This window comes from Talaromyces rugulosus, chromosome VI, assembly GCF_013368755.1.
Source record: "Talaromyces rugulosus chromosome VI, complete sequence".
NCBI classification, from domain to species: Eukaryota; Fungi; Ascomycota; class Eurotiomycetes; order Eurotiales; family Trichocomaceae; genus Talaromyces; species Talaromyces rugulosus.
Genome location: NC_049566.1, coordinates 2,030,582 through 2,056,573, shown reverse-complemented (window position 1 = coordinate 2,056,573; position 25,992 = coordinate 2,030,582). Strand labels below are relative to the sequence as shown.

Sequence of the window (25,992 nt, the reverse complement as noted above, 5' to 3'; positions counted from 1 at the left end):
ACGCCGATTCGGTTGAAGCTCTGTCTGTTTCATCGCACGCACAAGACTCTGCCAAATATTTCCTTCTCTTACCTCCCGGTGGTATTTCGTCTCATGAGTTCCAACCGCCTTTAGAATACGTTGGGAACAGGCTATCCAAGAGCGCAATGAAGGTCTCTCTTCCTCTCCGCAGCTTCTCCGCACCATGCCGGACCCAATTCCGCCCCGTTCTCTCCAAGTCTCTACGGCCAAGAAATCCTGCCAGTGCTGGGCGGAGATGGAATAGCAGTAGTTCGGGGAATACTTCTCAAGCCTCTGCTGATACCAAGGCTTTCTGGACGACGAGTCGTGCTCTGATTCTGGCTGCCGTGGCGAGCTCTGGCGCTTACGCTTTAGCAAATGCCCGCGGGTCTCAATTGTCCACAACGCAGCTGACAGCGGAGCCGAAATATGGGGATATCAAGAAATTCGAACAGGTACAGAATCTCTAACGATTATGACTTTTTTGGTGCTAATAAAATACTCAGGCAATTGCGGAATTGCGCGCGGACTTGGGCGAAGATGCCATTAGCACTGACGACGATGATCTCCTTGAACATGGCTACTCCGAATGGTCGTCTGTCAATGCCGACCGACTCCCCGTCGCAATCGCATACCCCAAGTCCACGGAGGAGGTCTCTAGAATCGCTAAAGTGTGCTACAAATACCGTATGCCCATGGTTCCCTATTCTGGAGGGTCCAGTTTAGAGGCCAATTTCTCCGCGCCGTACGGTGGGATGACAATTGATTTTGCCTTCATGGACCGCATTCTGGAGCTACATGACGATGATCTTGATGTTGTCGTACAACCGTCAATTCAATGGATGCAACTCAACAGCCAACTGGAGAACACAGGTCTCTTCTTCCCGGTGGATCCGGGCCCATCAGCCAAGATTGGCGGCATGGTCGGCACCAATTGCAGTGGTACAAATGCAGTACGCTATGGAACAATGAAGGATTGGGTTATCAACTTGACAGTCGTGTTGGCAGACGGCCAAATTATCAAGACACGAAGACGCCCTCGCAAAACATCGGCTGGCTACAATCTGACAGGCATGTTCGTTGGGTCGGAAGGTACTCTGGGTATTGTGACAGAAATTACTCTCAAACTTGCTCCCACGCCAGACGAGATGCGTGTAGGTGTGGTCACATTTCCCACAATACGGGATGCCGCATCAGCAGCCATGCAGGTGACCCGAAGGTCTGTCCCCGTTCAGGCCATGGAGATTATGGACGAAGTACAAATGAATGTTATCAACCGTGCTGGGGGGACCGGCCGTGTTTGGAAAGAACAGCCCACTCTTTTCTTCAAGTTTTCTGGGACGACTGCCCAGGTAGAGGACAGCATCCGGGTGACCAAAGATATCGTGCAGAAGAACAAGTCGACGTCTTTTGAATTTGCCAAGAACGAGCAAGAAGGACATGTCTTATGGTCTGCGCGCAAGGAGTCCTTGTGGAGCATGATGTCTTTGCGTAAAGAGGGCTCTGAAGTTTGGTCTACAGATGTCGCGGTGCCCATTTCGCGACTCCCTGACATTATAGGTATGGACTTCGAAGCCGAATGCTATTTGATTGCAATCTAATGAATGAACACAGAAAAATCAAAGGAAGATCTGAATAACCTGAATATCTTCGCCAGTCTACTAGGACACATTGGAGATGGCAACTTCCATACCAGTATCATGTACAATCGCAAAGACCAAGACGAAAAGGAACGGGTTGAAACTGTTGTTCACAACATGGTGGATCGCGCTCTCGAAATGGAAGGGTCCTGCACAGTGAGTTACCCTACAGCACTTCTTCATCTCGCGTAAACTAAGAATTTTTTTGCAGGGCGAGCACGGTATAGGTCTGGGAAAGAAGCAATCTCTCGTCAAGGAACTAGGACCGGAGACCATCGATATCATGAGGAACATCAAGCGGGCTCTCGATCCATATTGGCTGATGAACCCGGGCAAGATTTTTGACTATTCATCGGACAGCCAGCCTACGAAGATTGAGGATCTCGAGGCGGGCCGTTTGGCCGGTGCTGCGAAGAAGGATAACTAGGCGTGCGATTTTACGTCTGCTAAAAGGATTTATCTGTGCATAATAGAGCTTGCTATTCGTTATTCCATACCATCAGTAAATATTAAATTTATTCGAAAGCTTCATGACTCCGCTTGGGAGAGAGTGAGGGCCGTGATCAAGGGATACATTTAAGCTACTATTGTATACAGTTGCATACCATGTGTCTAAAGGCGGTATACCGCCAATGGCAGAAAAAAACTGAAAATAGAGTTTGGTCTTGGCGTTAAGTCATGTGACGTTGCCCTAATCTCACCGAATCCGGACTAGGCCCGCCCACACGACTTAGCGAGGCCGCTTGTCTTTGCTATCTCGACCCGGGATTTTCAGCCTTTTCCTTCAACGCGACACTTTGACAATCCCAGGTAAAGTCGACAACACAATACCGACAAGATGGGCCGTGGACCGTAAGTCATTACTTTTACCCTTTCCTCAATGTTCTTGAGTCAATGCATCAACCAACAAGAAAAATTCAACGTCGAGAAAACGCATCGAATGTTCAACATGACTGACTTGACTGGTATACAGAAAGAAGCACCAGAAGCGCCTCAGCGCGCCAGCGCACTGGCTCTTGGACAAAATGTCCGGAACCTACGCTCCCCGCGCCTCTGCCGGTCCTCACAAGCTGCGTGACTGCATGCCCCTGATCGTGTTCATCCGCAACCGGTTCGTCTTGTCGAGTTTTGGAAACAAGGAACATAACAACTAACGACTTTTTTTTTTTCAGTCTCAAGTACGCTCTTAACGGCCGCGAGACCAAGGCTATCGTCATGCAGCGCCTCATCAAGGTCGACAACAAGGTCCGCACCGACCCAACCTTCCCAACTGGTTTCATGGACGTCATCAGCATCGAAAAGACCGGCGAGAACTTCCGTCTCATCTACGACACCAAGGGTCGCTTCACCGTGCACCGCATCCAGGCCGAGGAGGCCGAATACAAGCTGGGCAAGGTCAAGCGCGTCCAGCTCGGCAAGGGCGGGATCCCATTCTTGGTTACGCACGATGCGCGAACGTGAGTTTTTAAAGCAACTCCTACGAAGTTCCGCGTCATTCAGTCGTTGGACCAAGCTTTGGTTGATCGGCGGAGGGACGAAATGAACATCGTGTAAGATTCTTGTGAACTGGAACATTTGAGCTAATTTTTGTTGGGATTTTTCAGCATCCGCTACCCCGACCCTCTGATCAAGGTCAACGATACTGTCAAGATTGACCTTGCCTCTGGCAAGATCACCGACTTTGTGCGCTTCGACACTGGTGTGATCGCCATGGTCACTGGTGGTCGTAACATGGGTCGTGTTGGTGTCATCACCCACCGCGAGCGCCACGACGGAGGTTTCAACATTGTCCACATCAAGGATGCCGTTGACAACACTTTCGCTACCCGTGAGTCCAACGTGTTCATCATTGGACAGGAGAAGCCATGGATCTCGCTGCCCAAGGGCAAGGGTGTCAAGGTATGTTACCACTTATTTTTTCATATCTTATATTACACAAAATACTAACCGCTACACAGCTCTCTATTGCCGAGGAGCGTGACCGCCGCCGTGCCTATGCTATTGCTCAGGGTCACTAAATGCACCCTGGTAGGTATTGTAGTTGCATGTTGAATTACAAAAGCTAGACACCACACTTTTCTGTCAAGAAAATTCTAGGCAGAGAAAAAAAAATCAAGTCGATTTATGGGTTAGGAAGAAAACAAAAACCTCAAAAGTTGACGAATGAACGATACCATCACCCCGCGGAATGAAAACATGTGTTTTTGTTTTTGTTCAACGTGGGGCATGACATAATTAGGACAATTTTATTTCTTTTCAAGAATAAGGTCAAACTAGTAGTTGTAGACGGTGCGGTACGGTAATGACAGTTGTGATGTTTTGGGTAGTACCAGTGGTGTAGAATATCCTTTAAACAACACGGTCAATACGAATATCACTGCCGGACACACGATTACCAGCGCCTCCTTTGTAGCCGTCCGCTGGGAATGGTTGCTTTCCCCCTTGCTTGTCTGGCTCCTGGCCACGGTTTCTTGGTTTGGGACTGCGTTGAAAAGTGGTCGAAATGTCCCAGTGTGGAAGAATGACGTCCTGCCGCTGCTCTTTCTCTATCATCTGCCACAGACTGATCAGACTGTTGGGAAGGATACCACTGTGATCCATCAACAGCAGATTCATGTAAAACTAGATGAGGGGCAGCTAGTTGAGGCATAATAGCAATATAGTGGAGAAGATTTATCTTATAATAATAGTAATATCTTTAGTATCTGTGTATTCAAAAGATGTACGTAACTAGTCAACTTGTCAACCTCTAGAGGCTTGACCCGTTATGCTAAAATCTGCATACACATTATCATTCACCTTTCATCGACTCAGCTTTATTTCATTTTAAGTGGTCTCCTTGCTATACCATCTCTTGCCCTGCCAATGTAACAGCATTGTCGGAATAAAGCTAGCAACCACAACCAAAGCGGTGATAACGCCAGAGCTATTTGCAATCCCGACGCTGTCGAACATGGACGTGAACCTAAAATAACCAGATATCAGTACTTTAGCTTTCAAAAAAAAAAAAAAAAAAAAAAAAAGATAGACAATTACCAGAAAGGTCCAATGAATCCCCATGTCGAGCGCACAAAGTTAATAAATACTCCAACACTACCCGAATCCTTGGGATATGTATCCACCGCATAGGTAGTGAGCACAGTGGTGACAACCTGATTACCAAAAGCGGCAATGCCAGTCCCAATCACTGGCCTGACATCAAATTTCCCAGCGGTAGCTTGCTCAGTGCATACCAAGAAAACAACCATGCCCGCGATGGCGAGTAGGAAACCAATATAGCTCAGCCAGAGTCGAAACTCTGGTTCAGGATTGCGGCCAATCTTCCGCGCGCGAGTATTCATCCACATATCTGACATGAATCCGCCCAGCTGTTCGCCTAACACTGAACCAATGATCAAGCCGAGAAAGAGCAAACCAAGTTGCTGGGCGTTGAATTCAAACTTGCTCTGCAGCAGCTGGGGAACCTCAACCGAGTTTAGGACTGAGGCGAAAAGAAAGACCATTGCGTAGGCAATCGCGGCAAGGAGAACAGGGATGTTTGTGAATAGTGTCAGGGGGTGCCAGAACTCGGCCATCTTAAACGGGGCTGGGTCAATCCGTCGGAGAGACATGTACTCTGTCTTGAATGCAGATGACCGAGACTGCACGTCGGCACCGATATAACGGGTTTCGGGTCCGAAGGCAATGTAGAGGATGAACTGGACAGCATTGGTCTAGATATACGATCAGTATTCAGTAATGTCTTTCTTGGCCGAATACTCACAATTGCCAAGATCCAGTAGATCCAGCGGTATCCAACACGCTGAGCCACGAATCCAAAGATAAAAGGACCAGTTGGCACACCCAAGGTGACCATCAAAGTCCAAACACCCATGTATCGCGCCCTCTCATGTTTGAAGAATGTCTCGGTGACGACACTACTACCAATAGCCATAGCAGGCGAGATAAAGAATGAAACCAAGGCTCGGCATGCCGCCATAGAAGCGTAGTCCATGGACTTTGCACAGCCAATGTTGCAGACACAGCTCAAGACCAGTGATAGGAGGAAAATTGGGCGTCGTCCAAACCGGTGAGAGAGCGGTTTCCAGAATAATGGGGCGCCTCCTAGAACTGCGATCTGCAGAGAGGTCAAGTAGCTGACTCGTTGGATAGAGACACCCAGATCTTCCGCAATATCTTCATAGGCGCAGATAATGGCAGCCGCGGTAAAGGTACCCATGCAAGCATGAAATGCGACGAGGCCTAGGTTGGCTGATTTCTGTTTCGGTGCTGTCAGCTTAGAATTCGGAAAACTATGCCATTCTCACCGACCTTCCACGAGGACCAGTTGTATGGATCCGCCGGATCCATGCTAGGAATTGGATCAAGATCAAGAGTGCCATGCCGCTCAATCAGGTATAATTTGTGCGACTCTGAAAGCAGTGCCGTAGGGTCAGAAACGTTGGCACCAATCCCCTTCTCCTCAATGTAGTCTGAGTCGTATTTGGACTGGGTATTCCCCAAAGTGGCATGATCCGGTGAATCCATAGTGCCGGACATGATATGACAAGATAGCAGGCCACGTTGGAATCACAGGAAACAGATAAAAGGGATCCACCACCCCGCGGTGTCTGGGGATCCGTAGTCATCACTGTTGAGTGGACCCTGGGGTAGGATTACACTGTAGAATCTTTACCCATTCCCAGCATCCGAAGTCCAGTGGTGCGTGTGCCGGTAATTATAGAGAAGGTGCATTTGCCGACAAATACAGTTTGGTACCAGCGATGTACCGAATACATGGACCAAGTGCCGATGCGCCGTTCCGATCCCGGAAACTTTACAAGATGATACCATTTTACGATAGATTCACGTATACCGAGACAACTCCCGAACGTTGTGGTTTGTGGAGTCCCCGGACCGAACACCTTATAGTACTTTCTTTACCAGAAGTTTCGCGGGGTGCAGCATGAGCACGAGCACGAGCACGAGCACGTCTTTGGTTATACTAATTACAACCAAGTACTATTATTACGCTTTCGACATGTCCATCTTTTGATTAAATTGCTAGTTTTCAAGTTACACCGCACGCGGATCAAGTAATAAGCCCTGTATGAGCTCATAGTAAATTCTAGAAGTAACATGTATTAATTACTGACTCATCCAAAATCATCATTTTGGTCAATATTTGCCTAGACAAGAGCCATTCCCCCTGATTAAAAAAAGTTTAATAAATAAAAGCCATGCAACCGGGGATGTGTGTCCAAAATTATCCCTGATCAAAAAAAAAAAAAACTCCCCCATACTAAACATGCACCTACCACAGTGTGCATCTACTACCCGCACTCTCAATCTCGAGGCACACCGAAAAAAAGAAATTTTCAGGGGGTGGGGGGACATCGTACTGTTTTCTTATTTGCAGGAATTAGTGCGAAATAAATAAATAAATACAAACGAGATAGGGACTAGTCTTTACGCGCATGCATACATGGAATAATATATCATATTGACGTGCACCAACTAGCACATTGATACATATCATGCACATGCTGGTCCATGCCAACTGGCAACTAATGTGTGTAACCATAAGCCAAATCTAGAACGACGTGGAAAACCGGACTAGATTAAGCGAGCATATATACCAGTTGACAACAATTGACATCGTATGGAAGAAGGGGTAACCAGTAGTACATCGTACATTACACATACATGCTTGCATCACACACCAATATTTCCAAATGTCGTGTTAATTTCAATGTTGCACCACTTGGAAAATGTTTTCAAATGCTGATGTGGCATGGATGGATGGAAATTCTAGGGTTGCTAGATATGTCCGGCAACAAATCAAAATTGATGCATTACGCATACATATATGCATGTGCATGTCTGGTTGACGTGGATATGTAGTTTATCATCGCACAAGAGAGTCGGTCGATGTTCTAGAGCAGTCGAAAAATAGGAAGATTTTTAAATAAATCAATTGAGTATTTTCAAGGAATAATGAAACACGAATGCGTCAATTGATAGGTGCTCGGAACTGCTAGCATATTACATCAACACATAAACATTTGATAATTGAAAATGCCATTGTTGATATCAGACAATACATGGAATCGAATGCGCGAATGAATAATACTCAATCAATTCACCGATCGCTTAAAAAAAATCAATTCGTGTGAGATCGAATTGCCACGTCAATGCAATCTGCGATAGTATCCGTCATATAGAAATTAATATATTGGATGCTAGTCTGACCAGGATTAATGATGCCTGCATACATAGACAAACCAACACCAAAAAAATAGCAATAAATCCAGTTGGTGTGCTTTGGATATCATATCATAAAAAAGGGAAGAAAAATAACACAATTTATATAACACACAATGAGTAATATCAACCAGCATCCGACCAAGCGCCTCTTGTCATAGTTAATAATAGCTAGCCAATGATTCTTCCAAACGCCAGTGTTTGCCAAAATAGGAAGAAAAAAAAATTTAAAAAAAATACCAAGCACAACGGCACTTGGGTTACACGCGCTTCTTCTTGAACCAATCCCAAAATAGTTGAAAATTTCACACGCTCCAGTCAGCATTCCAATGTTTCTGGATACAACAACGCACTGAAACAAGAACAACGAAAATCAACCAGCTAGCAGACCAGGTATATCCGAAAATAATAAACAAATGCACAATTAGATAAGATCGCAACTAAAAAAATAAATAAACTAAGCAGTTCGAGTGAACAACTCATCTAGAGCGACCTCACCACGTCGTCGGTATTCCTCAAGATGTGGGACTAAAAAAGGAATGCCCGGCGTCGTTTTCATCGCTTGTCGATATGCAGCGTGATTGTTGGACGCGTCTGACAGATACAACAGACTTGCTGGTGTAAGCGAGACTATCGAGATGGATTCTTCGCCATCTGTAGTAAGACTGCTCCACGAGTACGACATGCCCACGAGCTGCAGGCCGCGGATCAGTGCAACGGCAGAATAGTAATTGTGTAAGGAATGCAGTATCTATAATCCGGTGTCAGTCTCGTTGACAACTTGGCCGCATATCGACAACGGCTACGGTAGCCGGTGGGGTTGCGCGGAATGAGTGGGCACTTTGAAAGGAAGAAAAGAGAAGAAAATACCTCTGCACTCTGCTGAATGTAGGACACGATTTCGGGTAACGCGATGCAACATTCGTAAACGTTCATTGCTAAAGTAGACCACCTCTCGTGTAATGCTTCGACGGTTGGGTTCTGCTCGCCCACGAGGTTCTCTCGCGATAACTGGGAAAATTTCGATTCGTCCGAGCGGGTCAACGATCGAGCAAAATCAGTAGCTGAGAGGGATGAAAGGAGGCTGTCTAGTAACGGCACTTGGGTATCCAGCTTCTTGTACCAGTCCATATACGGCACATGGATGTACGTCTGCTGAAAGCGAGTAGACACGACTGAGAGCAGTTTCACCGTGTTGTAAAGGCCTAGCCGAGATGCCTTGAACAAGGCCTGGATCGGCCCCGCGATAAATTCAAAACCAGGTGTGTGAGCCCGAGGGGCTTTGCCGGCACTATTGGATTGGAACTGAGACAGGCATTCTACAATTGCACGACGGGCAAAAGGACTTTTTGTGCTCATCAACTGAGAGGGTGTTAGCAGGGGATCAAAATGTACGGGGTTCAAACGTCATACCTTTCCGACTTGTTGATATTTGGCAATCTCTTGCGGGTATGTTTGGAGGTAACCATAAAGAACGATATAGAATACAGTATGCTGCAGGAGGAACCAGTCCACCTCTGGGGCAGCATATCCCAGGGAATAGCGGACCCATGTCTCAAACGGCACGGATCTAAACTGCAGGTGGCTTTCCGCCTCGATTTCTTGCGCAACGGTTGCTGGGTTGGTGACGAGGCGAGCCCGCATTGGAAACCAACTCCATGAAACATTGGTTGACTCTGTCACCTGGCAGCGTCGTAGTATCTCTTCAACTCGCTGGGCATGGGAGAGACTGGGCAGGTAGGGCAGCTCATACGGCTGCAAAAGACCCTCGATAAACTTTTCGATAAAAGTAGCATCGCGTTTCTGAAGGGCGGACCGCGGCTGGTTGCCGTCGTTGAATAGGCCAAAGCGGATAACCAGCATGATCTGGCGGATGTCGAAGCTCCACAGCACGGTGCGGGCTTCGTCTTCCCACCAGCGGTATGGGGTGTGGAAACGAGGAATCTCGAGAGAGGCGCGGAACAAAGGCTGGTAGTTTAGGGTGGTTTGTATAATCTGGGCGTCTTCGGCAGCCGACGAGACTGAACCAGCAGCGTCGTAGGCTACCTGCGAAGAGGAAGAGGCAGACGCATCACTCGTAGCAGGGGTCGTATTCGTTGTAGATGAGGAAGTGGTCATGGTCGTGGTGGTGATGGCATCGCCCAGGAAATCGGAGGGAAGAGAGGATGAAGAGTCAAAGGAGTATGAGTAGGCAGGAATTGTGTCGCCTTCGGTCTGCTGTGTTGCCCAGTAATCGTAGGCCGAGCCCAACGAATCGTACGTGAAAGTAGCCGTCATTATCTGGCGGAGCAATCAAATACGGCAGAAGCGGTGGGATTATTATTGCTAGCGATGGAGCAAGTCAGAGAGAGTTCAGGCAAAACCAAGGCCCATTGCGGTTGCCACCGAGTTGGCCAGCCAATCTTAGAGCATGGTCAGACAAGCGCATTCAATCACTGCTGCTGTATTTAGCCAACGAAGAGGAGAGATCCAGAGAGAGAGAGAGAGAAAGCCTGTCGAAAGTCGGTAAGAGTGTTTGTTATGCAGACGAAGCGGCGTCCACGGGCATGAATGACGGGCATTGTCGTCAACGGTGCCTGGCGAGGGGCTTCCAGACTAAGGACTCTCTTATCTGGTGGGCCAGCAGGACAGCGATCAGTCCTGGATCCGGAGGGGCCCAGCAAGGCAGCGGGCAAAAGGCTGGCAACTGTGGGAGACCAAAAGTGAGGAGTGCCAAAGTGGGTGGGAGGATCAGTGATGGATCAGTCCCGGCGCGCTGGGTCCGGTATTTACGGGTAAGTTACGTATTGCGTATTTTACTACTTTTTGTTCCCTTTTCTGTGCATCCTCCGTCTTATTCAGTGCTCGATTATTATTATTATTATCTTCTAGAAGCGAGGCGGTCAACACATGCAGACCGCCCCATCTCACGACCAAGTGACGGTGAGCCGGCGCCGAACGTGATATCATGCGGCCATCAGGCAGGGACATGTTATGAGCCTATAAGCGATCGATATTCATAGTCGTACTGCTAATAACACCGACTGAGCCACGTTTTTCCCTGCTGGGACGGGATCGTTTTTGGCGCTGTGGCTCTGTGTTGCACCAGTCCCACGCTATTCTGTTTAAACCACTGGAATGTGACTGATAATAATAATATATGCTCTTTGTGCGTCTAGGCTAGTGTCTGACTATCCTCACAAGTGCCGAATTAGTCAAACGCCCTGTGGACCTGCTGACTGGCTGGTAGCTCCCCAAAATGTCCGATCTGTGTTTGCCATTCCCTTCAAACTGAAATCATGTTTGCCATCTGATGCGTCCGATCCCTAGATTAATCCTAGATTAATGCCGGTTTAATGCTGGCTTAATCCCTGGGTGTGTACAGCGTACAGTATTAAATGAATGTTACCAGTCTGGAACCTGGTACTCTGTAGTATTTTTTATTATGATTTCATCTGGCTACAAGGTGCGAGTCATGTGGATGGTGTGGTATAAACTCCTGACTCTGTAACAGTATACTACTTTGTACTACGTAGTACGTACTACTTCGTACCACCTCAAAAGTTACGGTATTTTTCCAGCCCGTGTACTCCGTAATCCGTGGATATTATTATTATGGGTACATCATTGTCTGGTACCTTCAGGCACGGTCCGTCTTTAGGTTGCTTTAGACTGTATTTGTTTTTGTTTATGCACTCCAGACTTGCATATTTGTAATGGTTATTGATATTACGTACGTATATTAATAAGAGAGTTATAATAATAATGCATGGTAATAATGCACTTAATCGCACGTTTATCTAGCCCGACCATAGTAAAACCAGCGGGTGGGTAACTCGATACTACTACTACTCGTATTAATTAAAATCACACATAGAACGGTGGAGTCTGAGTGCATGTGAAAACGTTGAGCTCATCACTACTGAGTCATCAGGCTTCAGCTCGCAACCGACACTCTATATAGCATATACTACGTAGTATATAGCATTTCCATAGCTGACCACTGACCAGTGACCAGCAAGACCCGACAGTCTGGTGGGCTAGGAACAGGCTTAGTCGGTACGAAGAACGGAGTACCCCGTAATACTGTACTGTCTTTTTTTGTTTTTTGTTTTGCCACCGGGGCAAAGGATATCTCCAATCCTCATACTACACAGAAATCCTTCCCAGCCATAGCCGACAACCCCTAGCTATAATGTTACCGGCAATGCGGTTCCCGGGATCCAAGGTCGGCCCTGAGCGCCTTGTTAGCGACAGGCAATTGGCTGTGGCTGCGGATTGGACGCCTCACAAAAATGCAAAACCGACCCCGGAATCGCCCCACTGGATGGAATATGGGTTATCTTGTATACTAGCTATTGAATACTTTACTGTGGTATTTGATATGGTGATAGTGCCGGTGGCTGATCCGATCGCCGGAATGATGCCATGAATCAGGATCCAGGATCCTTTTGCCACGATTAAGGGGGTACCGACGACATGGACGTGGGACGATCAGCATTCTAGTTAATTCTGCGACGGACAATGTTACCAATTAGGTAGTAGTCTCTAGTACTAGTAGTAAAATACAGTACGTAAAGACTAAATAGTAATACTAGTGCCAAGTACTAAACGCCGACCTTGCTTGCCGTTTTTAACCGGAAGCAAATCACTTTGGTGACTTCATAGTTTAGGGTTTCCAACTAACTAGTGCTCGTTATACAATAAAGAAAAGAAAAGAAAAGAATAAGATCCTCGGGTATTATTTTGCTTTGCCTGCGGTGATTCGCCGATTGTGACTCAAAAATGGTTCTTTTACGCAACATCTCGGACAAAACCCCGCAAAGCCGTTGTTGGTACGGAGTATATACATGTACAAATGCCGAGGTAGGTAGGTCCTGTGTCCATATACAAGTACGTATATACGCAACCTTTGAAGATCTCGTAGAAAGATCAAGTCCGTTTCTTCCCCTTGTCCGACTCCCCCGTCGTAGCAGCCCCAGACCCAAACACCCCCAGCAGATATGCCACCCTATTCACAAACAAAAACCCTGTAAACCCAATGTTCCCCCATGACACCGCAGTCCACGAAGCCACGTCCAAGAACGGCTCCAGCCCCATCGCCGCGAACGTCGCATACACGTGCCCAACGTCCGCAATGGCAAGCGCAATCACCGCGTTGCGTAGTACATGGCGCTCCGACGTGCCGTAGATCACGCCAAAGGCTAGCATGCCTACTAGGCCGTAGATGTTGGCGAGCTGGTAGTTGAGCGCGAGAGTGCTCGGGTGGTGTGGCAGTTGGGGTGGGTTGGCGAGCGAGCTTTGGCCGGCGATGAAGTTGTCTGTGTCAAGCAGCGGTGCGAGGAAGCCGGCGATCCTGTTTTATTGGTAAAGATAAACTCACGCTTTGACGTTTGAATGGGGAAGTTGGAACATTGAAGGGATACTCACATAGAGAGAGGCTCGACGACTCCGAAGAGGATGAACGGCCATGTCGGAAATAGCGTCAGCATTTTCTTGGTATTCTGTCAATCGCAGCCCAGCAACGTCAATATAAACAATAGGCAGTGGACCGAACTGGCAGAAAAGGTACAAGATGCAAGGTTCCGTCGTGGTGGTGAGCTTCATTCGAGCAAGTGCGGACGGAGACTTGGCGGCCCGTGCGGGTTGTTCCCTCTCAGGCTCTCTCCGTCCAACCTCAATAACACTCTCGTCTCGTCCACCACAGTCTGTCTCTACCCAGCCCACGACCGGAAGAATCTCGCCATTTATCCTGCTCTGTCAACGGACCCTCCGCCCAGCGCACCTTTCCGATGGCCGCTCTGCCATTCCGTGACTCTGGTCCCCGCGATCTCAAATCCTAGCCCCGAACGAACATGCGCCGGTCCGCCGGTGGCTCGTCCTCATCCCCTCCTGATGAATCGATCAATCCGCCTCAGATCCGTGACATGCCGTCGAAGCTTCCGGGTCTGCACATTGCACCGCTTCGTCAGCCCGTCACTCGCATCTTGAACTCGCCAGTGCCACAGCAATCTGAGATAACACCGACCAGAACAAAAGGAACCTTGGCCGGAGGAACCAGCAGTCTTCCGGAAAGGCTTCCAACCCTGGAAGAGCTTTTGAGCGCCGCTCGCACGACAGATACCGATCTGGCCTCGCTGAATCTCGACTCGAGTACACCGTCACTTCCTCCGAAAACGATTCTTCCTGCATTTATCAACCTTCAGGCAGTCGAGAACCTGCCATATGTGTTTGAGAATAATGGATCACCCAAGCGTCGACGTCTCGACGTCTCTGGGGACCACTTCACGAGCGAGCACCTGCAGCTACCGGTCCCACAGGCCCAGAATGACAAGAAACCGCGACCCTTTGGTCCGTATGCCATTCTGAATGGGCTTAACGAACCACCCCCGAACGCGGCCTTGTTTCCGCCCATTGAACCGGGTTCCGTGCGGCCTATACTGTCAAGCGGTAAAAGTGAGTCGAAATTAGCGCTATCGAATAGAAAGCTCGAGAAACAGCCGGACAAGAGAGAACTGCGACTGGAAGAAATACTTGATCCCACTGATGTAGACCAGCAAGCCGATGAAGAGTCAGGCGCCAGTCAACCTACAGATGCCGGCAACCAAGTTGACACTGGTGAATCTCTCGCTGAAGAGCATCAAAAAGCCGACCAGCCCTTGTCGCCCAAGAGCCGGGGCCGCTCGCGCAAAAACATCCGCAAATGGACGGACGCAGAAACGACTGATCTGCTGAAAGGGGTCGTCAAATGCGGCATTGGCAACTGGACGGCCATTCTTCAACAGCCGGAACTCAACTTCAACAAACGCAGTGCCTCCAATCTCAAGGACCGGTTCCGTGTTTGCTGTCCGTGGGCTTACGGCGCAGCTGATCCTAATGAAGCTACGAGGCAGATTCAAGATACCCTGGCAAATGCTCTGATCAATGCCCAGTCTATCACATCTGGGGCTGGCGGGAAAATTCTTCTTCCTGACCCCCGACCCAAGGACAGCGGCGCGGTTGACCCTGTTGAACCGTCTTCGTCCAAAACCAGCGAATCTTCGCCACCAAAAAGTTCGAAACAACCGTCTGCTGTCTCAAAATCAACGCCATCTCAATCGCACAAATCCAAGTCAACACTTTCATCCATGGGTATCCCTGCACCGTACTTTACCAAAAAGTCTAATCGGCGTTCGCGTCGCCCGTTCACACCTGCCGAGGACGAGGCATTGCTCAAAGGCTACGCAGTACATGGCTTCCAATGGACTTTGATCCAACAAGATACACATCTAAACCTTTCCCACCGAAAGGCGACCGATCTACGCGACCGGTTCCGAACGAAATTCCCAAGCGCCTACCGTGAAGGCGGCAGTGTCAGTGGCAATTCATTACACCGTGCGTCTGCAGAGTCAAAGCAGCCAAATATAGTAAACGATGGCGCGCAACCTTCTCTTTCCCCGCAGCAGCAGGATACACCAACAAGATCTTCTCGCTCCTCTGCAGAGAAAAAGCAACAGTCGGCGTCTGAACCAGTTGGGCTGGCATCCATAGGCTCGCTTCTTCCGCCGCGACTACAGAATCAGTCGGGCATGCTCGTCGATGCTAATGGGTCCAGTGGAGGTGTTTTTTCGATGGATGAGACCAATACTTCAGCAGGGGTTACGTCTTCTGCAGAGTCGGCTGCAGGGAATAAGCATAGCTCTGCTGGTGGCAGCAACTGGGTGGACAACACTTTACCGCCATTGAATTGGGATGATCTTACATAGTCTGTGGCAACTAACTAATGAGACTTTTCGGTTAATTGTGAAGTTGTTTTATCGAATCATAATAATGATAACCTTTATTTTCCATTCTGGCAATTCAACAATTGTAGTAACACGATCGATCATACTTGATTGGTATTGAAACGCTTCCTAATATAAAGGATTCAATAAATCACACTGACTGGCAAGTAAAACTCGCTGAATAAACATTTGAAAATGAGTGGCAGCAGAATTGCAGACGTAATTACACATGAAATCCACACCAGGCTGAGGGTAAACAAATTAAGTATTGACAGGACGAACGCCAAGTAACACGGGAAGAAGTATTCAGACGCATTTTTTGGGGGGTTTTTTTATTTTTATGTTGGTGGATTAGGTCGGACAGGTAGAGGTAGAGAGAGAGAATCACCATGCGTTCCTATCCCAGTTTGGATCTATCATAAAATCAGTACACCAACCTTTTTTTAAAGCATAGGTAAAAGAGAGGGGGAGGGGAATATATACCTTGAACAAAACTAGCAAGCACCTTACTCCCCGTCTGCAACAGCGGATGACCTGCCACAATCTGCAAAAACCGCTGCAAGCCCTCGCGCCGATGCTCAATTACATCATCACTAAACCGATTCGTGAAAACCTTCCCCGGCAATGGTGGAATGGTCACGCGCGATGACTCGCGCTCGAGAATGTCGCGGAAATATTCAAAGTCAGAGTAACGGCGGCGCACGACAGAGTGTTTGAGTTTGAAGGCTGGGATGTTGGTGCGGCAGACGATCTCGTAGGATGTGTACATGGACCGCGACGTTCCGTGGGTTTGCGGGTTGCGGACCTGGGTTGATATTTTGTTAGGAGTTTTATTTCATGTATATATAGATAGATATATATATGTTGAGAGAGGGGACTTGCTTCGATTTCGAGAAAGTTCTCGGGCGGACCGTAGATCTCTTCAAAGGTCTGAGAGCGAGCGTCTGGTATGGACTGCATTGTGTCTTTCTTCTTGTCTTCGCGACGGTGTTGGGGTTGTTTATGGAATAGTAGCGAGGAAAACGGTCAAGTCGAGAACAGGTGGTCGTGTGCGCCGAGTGACCAGGATGAGTGAGGGATTTTGGAGGGCGGGGAAAGCCACAGTCAAAGCGAGTGGGGGACGCTTGATTGTTATCGTGCTATCGTGGTATCCCTCAAGTAATTATCATGCGAGTTTCCACCAAGGAGTGAAGGAACGTCGTCCAGGTGAGTGAGAGACAACCCGGAGCTCTCGTCATCAATTGGCGGGGCACCGGGGCACCTTGATAGCCGCACGGCCCACCGTTTATCCGGAGCAGCTTTGATCCGCTCCGAAGTATACATTCATTTTTGTGCCTTTTTACACAAAGCAACATAATTGTTTAGAAATAAAAGGTGTTGGTCTAATTGAAATTGCAGAAACCAACATTGGAAGGTGAATTGAGTTGGGTGCTCTGAAATGCTCATGTTCGACATGTAAACTCACGTGCAAGGAATATCATTTAACACCATTAACATTTAAACTATCAATACTGATCAATTGATGTGATCGCACATTCAATTTATAAGAATCCGAGTAATGAAATGTATCAAATATTTGATCTAATAAGAGTCTATCTGTATGTGCAATATGTACATTACAATTATTCTCAACAGGTACATGAACAACTAATTGAACAATTCATGGTTCCCGGATTAAAATTAGTTAAGGGTATAGAAGCCATTGCAAAGCAGTCTCGTGCCTCGTGGTTTTAAAACGCTAGTGCGGAAAAGAAAGAGATATTTGACATGATTCCCGACATTTAGAGGTTGGCAGCGACGGAGTCAACGATGGTTCCGACGGGGATTCCGAGGGCAGGGAGGCCAAGGCCAGAGAGGAGGCCAGCGACGGCAGGCGACAGGGAGACGAGCAGGTACTGGGTACCGTGCTCGACAACAACGAGGAGACCGTCAACCTTGGGGCCAAGGTCGGTGAGGAGGCCACCGATAGAGCTGGCAGAGGCAACAACACCACCAACGAGGGCACCGACGGGGGGGAGACCGAGACCGCTGACAAGAGCAGTGAGCTCAGGGGAGAGCTGGAGGAGGAGAGTGGTAGCCTCGGGGCCGGCGATGGTCAGAGCACCGTCGACGTTCTTGCCAACGTCGGTCAAGAGCTGACCGGTACCCTCAGAACGCTTGACGTGGTCACCGAGGGAGCTGACAATCTGGGCAACAGGGGCGGCCAGAGAAGGAAGGAGACTGCCAACAGCAGAGGCAACAGAGGGAGAGAGCTGGATGAGGAGAGCGCTTCCGTCCTCACCAGTGGCGACCAGGAGGTCATTGGTCTTGGGGCTGAGGTCCTTGAGAAGGTCACCAACGTTGGCGGCGGTCTTGACGATGGAGCCAAGAGGGGCAGCGGCACCTTCGAGGCCGAGACCGGCAACGAGGGCAGTGACCTCAGGGGAGAGCTGGACGAGGAGCTCCTTGGCGTCAGTGCCAATGACGGTGACGGTTTGCTGGACCTCAGGGCCAAGGTCAGAGACGATTTGGCCGCTCTTGGGAGGTGCGGCCGGGAGGGCAACAGCAGCGCCGGCGAGGGCGAGGGCGAGAGCGTAGGTGAACTTCATTGTGAATTAAGATATGGTCTTTGAAAGACGTTTTCTAAAGGAGTGACTGGGAGAGCGTGTCTCGTGGGAATAAATGTAACGAAATCGAAGAAGGACTGTTGTGGAAGGAAGATCAAGAAAGAATTCGACGAGGTAGTGGGAGTTCTCTGTTAAATAGGGCCGCCAAACGAGGTGGTCATTGCTGGCCACGTCCTCAGCAGTCGGTCTTGTTTTTCGCCTCCTAGAGATTCCTAGTGCGATATTGGATCCGCCTCAACATTGATCAGGGCCCTAATCTCGAAATTTTCAGTCTAGCCCTGAATCATACGGGGCGTCTCTTGTCAACCCGGCGGCGTTTAACTCCAAGAGAGCATCTCTTTGTGCCGATCCAGGCTGAGTTGTCCGTTGCTGGCTGACCTGCTAGCAGCAGACTTCAGTAGATTGATTACTAGTTCGTGGCTGGCTGGACTGTGGCCGGTGGGCATGCCGTCGTTGGTCCGGCTGGGACAGACTAGGCCCAAAGGATGTGTTTACCATGACATCAAGCACGGAGAGAAAACCTTTTGAATGGCAGATTGGGCCTATAGACTGGCCAAAGAAGCACAAGATCGACAAGCTTAAGTTGAGGCGTGGAAGAAGCTCGCGATTGAGGGGCCTCAAGGCCCACATGGTGTCAGGGGGAACCAAGCGCCTCGCACCACAAATGCCGCCATCCGATGTCCCCTAGCGTGTTGATAAACAGCCGATCTCAATATAACTGGATAAATAAGCACCAAGGACTAGGAAAGTGGCCCAGCGGTCAAGGCTCATGGCCCAACAAGGTGTGCCCTTGTGGGGGGTCCAGTATTTGGGGATTTTGCATTTGCCTCTTCCGGTTGTGACGCTGAGCGCAACAGTAGAGGTACTATTAAAGCCTATTGTCGTTTGGGAGAGTCCAAGGCTGCAAGACAACGGCGATGCGTCATTTGTTTTGCTTCTGGGCAATTTGACCTGGCGATGATCCATCTCTCTTCTTGCTAAGATTCCGCCATCGCGGTACGAGACGAGACGAGACGAAGGTCATCATCTCGTACAGAGCAGACCTGTGGCGGCTTGTCGACAGCTGAGGTGGACACGATAATAACCAGATTAAAATGGAACATGCCTCTTACTACTTAGTCTCCGAAGACTCAAGGCTCAAGACTAAGAGCGAGCGTCAAGACCTTAGCCGGGAGCCAGGGCCCAGTGGTGTGTTTCGTACGGAGACTCTCGTTGGCGCATCAGCCGGAATGTTTCCCGCACGCGGGAATAATGGAGGCTGCAGGTTTAGTGAATCTAGAAACCGAACTGTGGCTGCTGGTTGGCTGTGGTGAGGAAGATGTAAGATGCTAATTTCAACGGAAGATCTCGGTGCTGCGGCGGGACTGCGATGGCGACAACACCGTAATTACAATACTGCACCATACTTTTCCGGCCGACTTTGTTCGGTATTTTTACGCCAGCCTTGGAGCTGTTGCGAGCGCTTCATTTTCCTTTAATGCTAGATTAGTAGGTTCCCTACGAGTATTATTATTATTATTATTAATATTACTATTATCACTGTTATGATCTTCCCTTTTTATTTATGATTCTCGTCCAAACTCTCGAGCGGGTCCTACCGGGATTCAGCCATACTTTGAAAATTTCCATCTTCTACCCCTGGTCCTTGGAAGTAGATGATTGACAAAAGTTCCACCGCAATGTTTGGAACTTGGAAGATGTGCTTGCGTGACTAATTGACCGGTCGATCCAAATTAATTCTACAAGAAACTAGTGCAGTACCCTAGCTAGCACACAATTTGCCTTTTAGGTAATAAGGGGAGTCGACCAAAGAGGAAGAGAACTAGATCCACCACAGCCCAAGCAGTCATCAAAGAAGCCTAGTGCGAGTATTTCCCGGTTCTCTGGGATAATAATAATATGTGGATCTCTTAACACTACGACCTATGAGACCTGGCCTGGGAGCCTGGAGGTAAATTCCGGTTTGTTCTGGTGTTCGTGTCCATTTTCGAACTAGTCACTACATAGTACTAGTATATGGTTTGCCTGACGCTCAGGTCTCGCCTCTCGCCCGAGTAGGCCCAGGTTTGTTGGCATTATTTTATTTTAATTTTTCTTTGTTGTTGACATGGAACCTGTCTGCACATTTCCACAGGTATAGTACTATACAAATTAGCGATATCCACGAAGACTCAAGACTGTAACCCTGAATCACTAGTTCCCAATCCCAATAACAAGCACGTCGGCGGTGCAGAATCTCGCGTCTTGCGAGCTACTACTACCCAAGATTAATGATCATTAGACACAGTTTTGCTCGAGATACCACAGCGGTAGAGAGTAAACCCTTTTTACACCGGGGGCCATTCTGGATGACCATATAAGCGGAATCCAGGAGAAGTAGGCATACCCGAGCGAATTAAATAATATCGCTACTCATGGATCTCTTTTTCCGGATCTTTACTCTGGTGGCACCGGCTAGTGCAGGCGGCTGGTAGACTGGGTACGGAAAACGGATATAGGCGATCACTATTTCGCTGTCCCCTAGACTCCTAGGGACCTTGTAGGCTGCCTGCGCAGTACACGGGATTGAGCAGGTATTCAGGTTCGCCATACTCCGTTTACATATTTATAGAGAGTCTATGCTGGTGCGTGTATACACCATAGGTTAACTACTCAAAGTAAATCACCTTTCAGTGCAGTTGTCAATAGTCTGTAATATCAACTGGTGGTCGTTGTGATCTGTTAATATTTACACAGATGTTGTCTCTTTAAGGCATTGTGCCATGCTCGTGCGTGTTCAGCAGAAGCATTACAAAAAGGCCTGGCTCCTATAAATGCAAATTTCAAGAACATTGAACTAGATGTCTATTGGCAGAAAGTATGTATCTATCGACATATTTTAGGCCAATTGTCAGTCATATGGAGGCGAATATAGAAGAGAGCCTTTTTAAGCGAATCTCACAAGACCTGTAATTAACTCTAGGTTGACTGCCCAAGAGACCTTCAATGTTTGGTCTTTTGGTGCATCTATCAAAATTCTTTCATGGAAGTCAATCCAGTCAAGCTGCCAAGCAAGCTATCAATCCTGACATCTGGAGGGCAGTCCCAAGCTCAAACGTAAAAATACAATACAGCTTTGTAGTGATGAGTTGTGTATTTGATAAAACCAACAAGTTACAACCTATATTCACTAAAGGGCCAAATTCCCAAAAATAGTATCCGATGATTTACTCAGCCTTGTTCATATCAACTACGTAACTAATTCACCTTCATCAAGAGTATCTTAGATTTTGCGGCATCCCTTAGTTGGCTTTCCGAGTCACCAAATAAAATTCAGAATTAAACCTCATACTGAATTCTGTTGCTTTAAAGGAAAATTCCCTTTCCGAGTGTGATTTTCGGATGTATTCGGCGTGAGATTTCATAGGAGCAGTCATTTATTACGATCGACAGGGACCAAGCCACGGGTGACCGGCATCCGAAGAGACATCCGGACTGGAGACTTACAACAGAAAACATCTGGTACTACTGGCCTTGGACTTGTCAGTGGCTTGTATCCGAGTCCTCAAACCAACATCTAGATGATACTGCCTCGAATATCCTTCACAGCAAGCCAAAAGTCTTCCGTATTCTTCAGCACCTCCACCGGCAACGGCCCTTTCTTGATCATGCCAACAGTGTCGCGCAGCTGCTCGGTCCTGCTCGCCCCAAGCAAGACCCCGTCTTGCTCACTGAGAGCCGAGTGGTAGACGATCCAGCGAATGGCAACCTCAACCGGCTTGAGGTTCTGGGCCGTAACCTCCTGGTTAAACTGCTTCAGAGCAGCAATCAGTTTCTCAGAGCCGAATAGGTTCTGCATCGCCTGGCCAAGGGGGTTATTGTTGGCGAAGCGAGTACCCGCGACTTGGTTCTCGGCAACACGGCCGGTCAAGAAGCCTGCCGCGAGTGCTCTATTCATGGCTTAGTAAAAAATTTGCAATATTTTTTCCCCTGAAAAAAACTCTTACCGGAACGCGTTAAATGACATGCCGTGAGCACGCAGGATAGGCAGCAGCTTCGTTTCCATACCGCGCGTGGCCAAATTGTAGTCTCCCTGATAGCAGCTTGGCTTCTGCAAGCCCTTTTCGTCGCATATTCGAAGAATTTCCTCGAGCATTTCGGGCGGAACGTTTGAAACCCCCCACTGGACACTGTCAATTCGATCGTCGCAGAGAAGAGACAATAAAAACTTACAGCCTTGCACCGGCCGTCCTTGATCTGCTGGTTGAATGCCCTGATCTGGTCTTCCAACGGTGTAGAAGGATCCGCACGATGCGCATAAAGAGTATTTACCTACAAGACATGGTTGGAAACTATTATTAGTTGACACGAAATGCATGGATATGACTCGTGTATCGTGTGCAGCTTACCCCCTCCGGCCGCTGGAGACGCTTCAAACTCGCAACTATCGAGGCTGCCACCGCTTCTTGAGTGAGATCACCACTGCCATCGGTCTGTACATTGGTGTAAACTTTGGTATCGACGGCAAAGCCACTTCCATCCCTGAGGAGTGCCTTGGTCTCGCCGATGAGCTCCTCCGATCTTCCCGGGTTTCGCGGTGGGTACCGGGCTCCAGTGTCCAGACGCCGGATGCCCAGTTCTTGGGCAGTGTCGAGAATGGATTTGACGGATTCTGGGTCTTGGAACTCGGTCATGTCCATGCCAAAAGTGGCCGTGCCGAATATGAGTTGCGGCGCCATTATAGATAGATCGCGGAGAAATGAGCCTGGCGCACTCGGATGGGGGTTGTCGAGGAAAGTAAATTAGCGATTCCCCTGCGTATTCGCGGCGACGAACAGTGGCCAAGTCACTACGCTTTTATATGGTGCATCGAAGGATTTGTGACCGGATAAATCGGTATCCCATAGACGGACGATATGGCGGTCGGATTCCAGTTCGTCCGGATTGTCTGCATGCGCTTCCTATTTTGGTCGTATTCGCCGATGTCGATGAAGGATCAATTGAATTGGTCAGCTATCCCTGAATATCAGTCATCACTGTGGGGACCATTAATAACACTGGCGGTTGTCGCATTTCATTCGACTTTTGGAATATTAATAAATGTAGAGTACGTAGTGAGAAGGAGGAAGCCCGGAGATAAGAGGGTCGATGTGCACTAGGCCGTTATCGATAACGCAAGCACACCGGCCCGTCCAACTAATAATGTCTCCGCACCGCGGCCACTCCACTTCCACTCTGACAACATTGTCTGTATTGCCAAGGTCTCTTCGTTGTCCACCCAATTTCTTGCTGTTTCATGGGCGAATGACGGGAATTCGTCCCCGGACTACCCTCTAGCTACTCTGCGAACAGCCAGCTGGCTGCTATAGAAACATGCCTGATAGCACTCCCCCGCCCGGCGGGTCCCAGTCACCCAGAGCTGACCGGTCAGACGATGACTTCCATCTCGCCAACGAGTGGCCCGATGACGGGGAAGACGACGATATGGATTTTGAACCGGCGTCCGAAGCCACCGATAACATCGAATTCATCGACGAAGAAGAAGAGGGAGAGGAAGAAAGTGACGACGATGTGGCTCAAGCAACGGGCTTGTTCCGTAGGTCCCCGGATATTGTGGATATTCTTGTTCGTTGCTGATTCCTCTACGGTAGGCGACTCGGATGGCAATATACAGATTGAGCTTACTATGGGATCGTTGGGCGACGAACCCGGAGAAGAAGAGAGCGGTGGTCGGACCACGAGAAGTATGCCACCAGCTCTGTATCTATAAAGCTCGCCCTTGACTGACTATTGGTTAGTGTCCCCAGCACAAGTCCTCTCGCTGCTTAATGCCGGAGGGCTGCGTCGTATCTTGCAGACCCACGGTTTGCTTGGCGGCGGCCTTCTCGCTGGTGACGACGACGGCGATGAGTACGGTAACTACGGTTATGGTGGCTATAGATTCCGCCGACGACGAACAGCCGGCCACGCCTTTCCAAAAGTCCCAAGTGAAAACGGGCGAGCATTGATGAACTCTGGCTCTTATGGAAACAACCTCAGCCATGTGGACGAACAGAAAAAACGAAAAAAGACGTTAGCTACGAAGCTGATGTGGCGCGAGCTCGGGATTGGGACGCCTAGCGATCAGAAGCGAGACGTGCGAACAGTGTTTCAGGTTAGACATGCGTTTGATTAAAAGGTATATAAGAGTTGATGCTAACGCTAGGCAGGACTTAATTCCTGGGACGACCGCGGACAAGATCATTCACTATGATACGCGATGCTACTCGGGCCAATTCTCAGACGATGGAAACTTTTTCTTTTGCTGCGGGCAAGACTTTAGAGTGCGAATGTATGACACGTCAAACCCATACGATTGGAAGTACTACAAGAAGGTCCGGTATCACGGCGTTGGGCAGTGGACCATTACCGATGCCACCTTGAGTCCAGATAATAGGTATTTAGCGTACAGTTCAATTCACCATGAAGTCTCATTAGCGCCAACGGACCCCTACGACACTTCCGAACCAATGTCACTTGACTTTTCCAGCTCGAGATATGGACATAGAGGCCCTCGTCATTGGGGGGTATGTATCTCCAAGTTGTTGCTTATTCCTTGCTGATTAAACTTGCTAGATATGGTCATTACGATTTTCAGGCGACGGTCGAGAGATTGTCGCAGGTACTTCAGATCGGTCAGTAATCGTATACGACATTGAAACGCGGCAAACCGTACTACGGCTGCAAAAACATGAAGACGATGTCAATGCCGTCTGTTACGGTGACACTTCATCCCCGCACATTCTCTACTCAGGCTCCGACGATACCACAATTCGGGTCTGGGATCGACGATCGATGAACGATAGCCGAGAGGCTGGTGCTTTTGTGGGGCATACAGAAGGCCTGACCTATGTTGACAGCAAAGGTGATGGCCGCTATGTGCTGTCAAACGGAAAAGACCAGACGATGAAACTATGGGACTTGCGGAAGATGGTGACCACGGAACAGCTCGACAAGATCAATATCAACCATTATACTACCGGCTTTGACTATCGATACATGGACTATTCAGACGAATATTACGCACCGCATCCGCACGACTGCTCTGTAGTGACCTTCCGAGGCCACCGGGTGCTAAAGACATTGATTCGCTGTCACTTTTCGCCGCCGTCTAGTACCAACTCACGATACGTATATTCTGGCAGTGAGGATGGCAAAGTGTACATTTACAACATGGACGCAACGATCGCCGGGGTAATTGATGTTGGAAGTGTGACCTATCAATCACGGCCACAGGAGCGAGATATATTCGCAACCGAGTACGAGATGAGGAGCGGCGATTATGCTTGGAGAACATGTGTCCGCGATGCAAGCTGGCATCCGTCGGCGCCTGTCATGGCTGGTAAGTGATAAGATTGTTAAAAATATAGTCAAGTTTCGTAAACTAAATGATATCTACCAGCTACTTCGTGGAACGGCTGGGGCATGGCGACCGGCACATGCACAGTGCACTCCTGGAACGACAAGGCTACAGAGGACGAAGGCATGCCAGAGCTCGGTACGAGTTTCGACGAAGAATTGCACTACAGCCGCGAATACAATGATTTCCGCGCCAATGCGATTCGTCGTGAGCGCGAGCGTAATCGCAGAGATGTAACGCACGGAGTATGACTGATTTTGATATGGCATATATATGATGATGACTTGCTCATTTTGCTCAAATTATACACCAGTTTATACCGAATAAATAATGAAAAAAAGGGAGAAAATAAATAGCGCCTCTCCTTGGTTGAAAATAATGGT

The 25,992-nt window shown here is 48.6% G+C and overlaps 10 protein-coding genes across 10 annotated transcripts; 4 read left to right on the top strand and 6 right to left on the bottom strand.

Moving 5' to 3' along the window:
• Positions 1-146: 146 nt before the first annotated feature.
• On the top strand, positions 147-2,067 carry TRUGW13939_11079 (uncharacterized protein; the record flags this gene model as incomplete). The annotated part of the gene is made up of 4 exons (XM_035494188.1): positions 147-455; positions 507-1,560; positions 1,615-1,796; positions 1,852-2,067. The coding sequence occupies 4 exons, from the start codon at positions 147-149 to the stop codon at positions 2,065-2,067; spliced, it is 1,761 nt and encodes a 586-aa protein (XP_035350081.1).
• A 411-nt stretch (positions 2,068-2,478) lies between these two features.
• TRUGW13939_11078 (uncharacterized protein) lies at positions 2,479-3,658 on the top strand (the record flags this gene model as incomplete). The annotated part of the gene is made up of 5 exons (XM_035494187.1): positions 2,479-2,492; positions 2,614-2,751; positions 2,813-3,097; positions 3,245-3,539; positions 3,599-3,658. 5 exons carry the CDS (start codon positions 2,479-2,481, stop codon positions 3,656-3,658), a joined length of 792 nt encoding a protein of 263 aa, XP_035350080.1.
• Positions 3,659-4,466: 808 nt separating this feature from the next.
• Positions 4,467-6,179, bottom strand: TRUGW13939_11077 (uncharacterized protein; the record flags this gene model as incomplete). The annotated part of the gene is made up of 4 exons (XM_035494186.1): positions 4,467-4,605; positions 4,677-5,353; positions 5,404-5,898; positions 5,952-6,179. The coding sequence occupies 4 exons, from the start codon at positions 6,177-6,179 to the stop codon at positions 4,467-4,469; spliced, it is 1,539 nt and encodes a 512-aa protein (XP_035350079.1).
• Positions 6,180-8,340: 2,161 nt separating this feature from the next.
• TRUGW13939_11076 (uncharacterized protein) lies at positions 8,341-10,160 on the bottom strand (the record flags this gene model as incomplete). Its single annotated transcript, XM_035494185.1, has 3 exons — positions 8,341-8,634; positions 8,754-9,245; positions 9,297-10,160. The coding sequence occupies 3 exons, from the start codon at positions 10,158-10,160 to the stop codon at positions 8,341-8,343; spliced, it is 1,650 nt and encodes a 549-aa protein (XP_035350078.1).
• Positions 10,161-12,794: 2,634 nt separating this feature from the next.
• TRUGW13939_11075 (uncharacterized protein) lies at positions 12,795-13,670 on the bottom strand (the record flags this gene model as incomplete). The annotated part of the gene is made up of 3 exons (XM_035494184.1): positions 12,795-13,218; positions 13,246-13,614; positions 13,648-13,670. The coding sequence occupies 3 exons, from the start codon at positions 13,668-13,670 to the stop codon at positions 12,795-12,797; spliced, it is 816 nt and encodes a 271-aa protein (XP_035350077.1).
• A 47-nt stretch (positions 13,671-13,717) lies between these two features.
• On the top strand, positions 13,718-15,607 carry TRUGW13939_11074 (uncharacterized protein; the record flags this gene model as incomplete). The annotated part of the gene is made up of 1 exon (XM_035494183.1): positions 13,718-15,607. The coding sequence occupies one exon, from the start codon at positions 13,718-13,720 to the stop codon at positions 15,605-15,607; it is 1,890 nt and encodes a 629-aa protein (XP_035350076.1).
• A 402-nt stretch (positions 15,608-16,009) lies between these two features.
• Positions 16,010-16,394, bottom strand: TRUGW13939_11073 (uncharacterized protein; the record flags this gene model as incomplete). Its single annotated transcript, XM_035494182.1, has 2 exons — positions 16,010-16,038; positions 16,109-16,394. 2 exons carry the CDS (start codon positions 16,392-16,394, stop codon positions 16,010-16,012), a joined length of 315 nt encoding a protein of 104 aa, XP_035350075.1.
• A 1,012-nt stretch (positions 16,395-17,406) lies between these two features.
• On the bottom strand, positions 17,407-18,213 carry TRUGW13939_11072 (uncharacterized protein; the record flags this gene model as incomplete). The annotated part of the gene is made up of 1 exon (XM_035494181.1): positions 17,407-18,213. The coding sequence occupies one exon, from the start codon at positions 18,211-18,213 to the stop codon at positions 17,407-17,409; it is 807 nt and encodes a 268-aa protein (XP_035350074.1).
• A 3,574-nt stretch (positions 18,214-21,787) lies between these two features.
• On the bottom strand, positions 21,788-22,949 carry TRUGW13939_11071 (uncharacterized protein; the record flags this gene model as incomplete). The annotated part of the gene is made up of 4 exons (XM_035494180.1): positions 21,788-22,160; positions 22,218-22,393; positions 22,444-22,542; positions 22,620-22,949. 4 exons carry the CDS (start codon positions 22,947-22,949, stop codon positions 21,788-21,790), a joined length of 978 nt encoding a protein of 325 aa, XP_035350073.1.
• A 634-nt stretch (positions 22,950-23,583) lies between these two features.
• Positions 23,584-25,854, top strand: TRUGW13939_11070 (uncharacterized protein; the record flags this gene model as incomplete). The annotated part of the gene is made up of 6 exons (XM_035494179.1): positions 23,584-23,806; positions 23,862-23,954; positions 24,009-24,364; positions 24,420-24,776; positions 24,826-25,591; positions 25,652-25,854. Coding segments are annotated over 6 exons (1,998 nt in total), but the record flags the coding sequence as incomplete, so codon positions are not given.
• Positions 25,855-25,992: the final 138 nt, after the last annotated feature.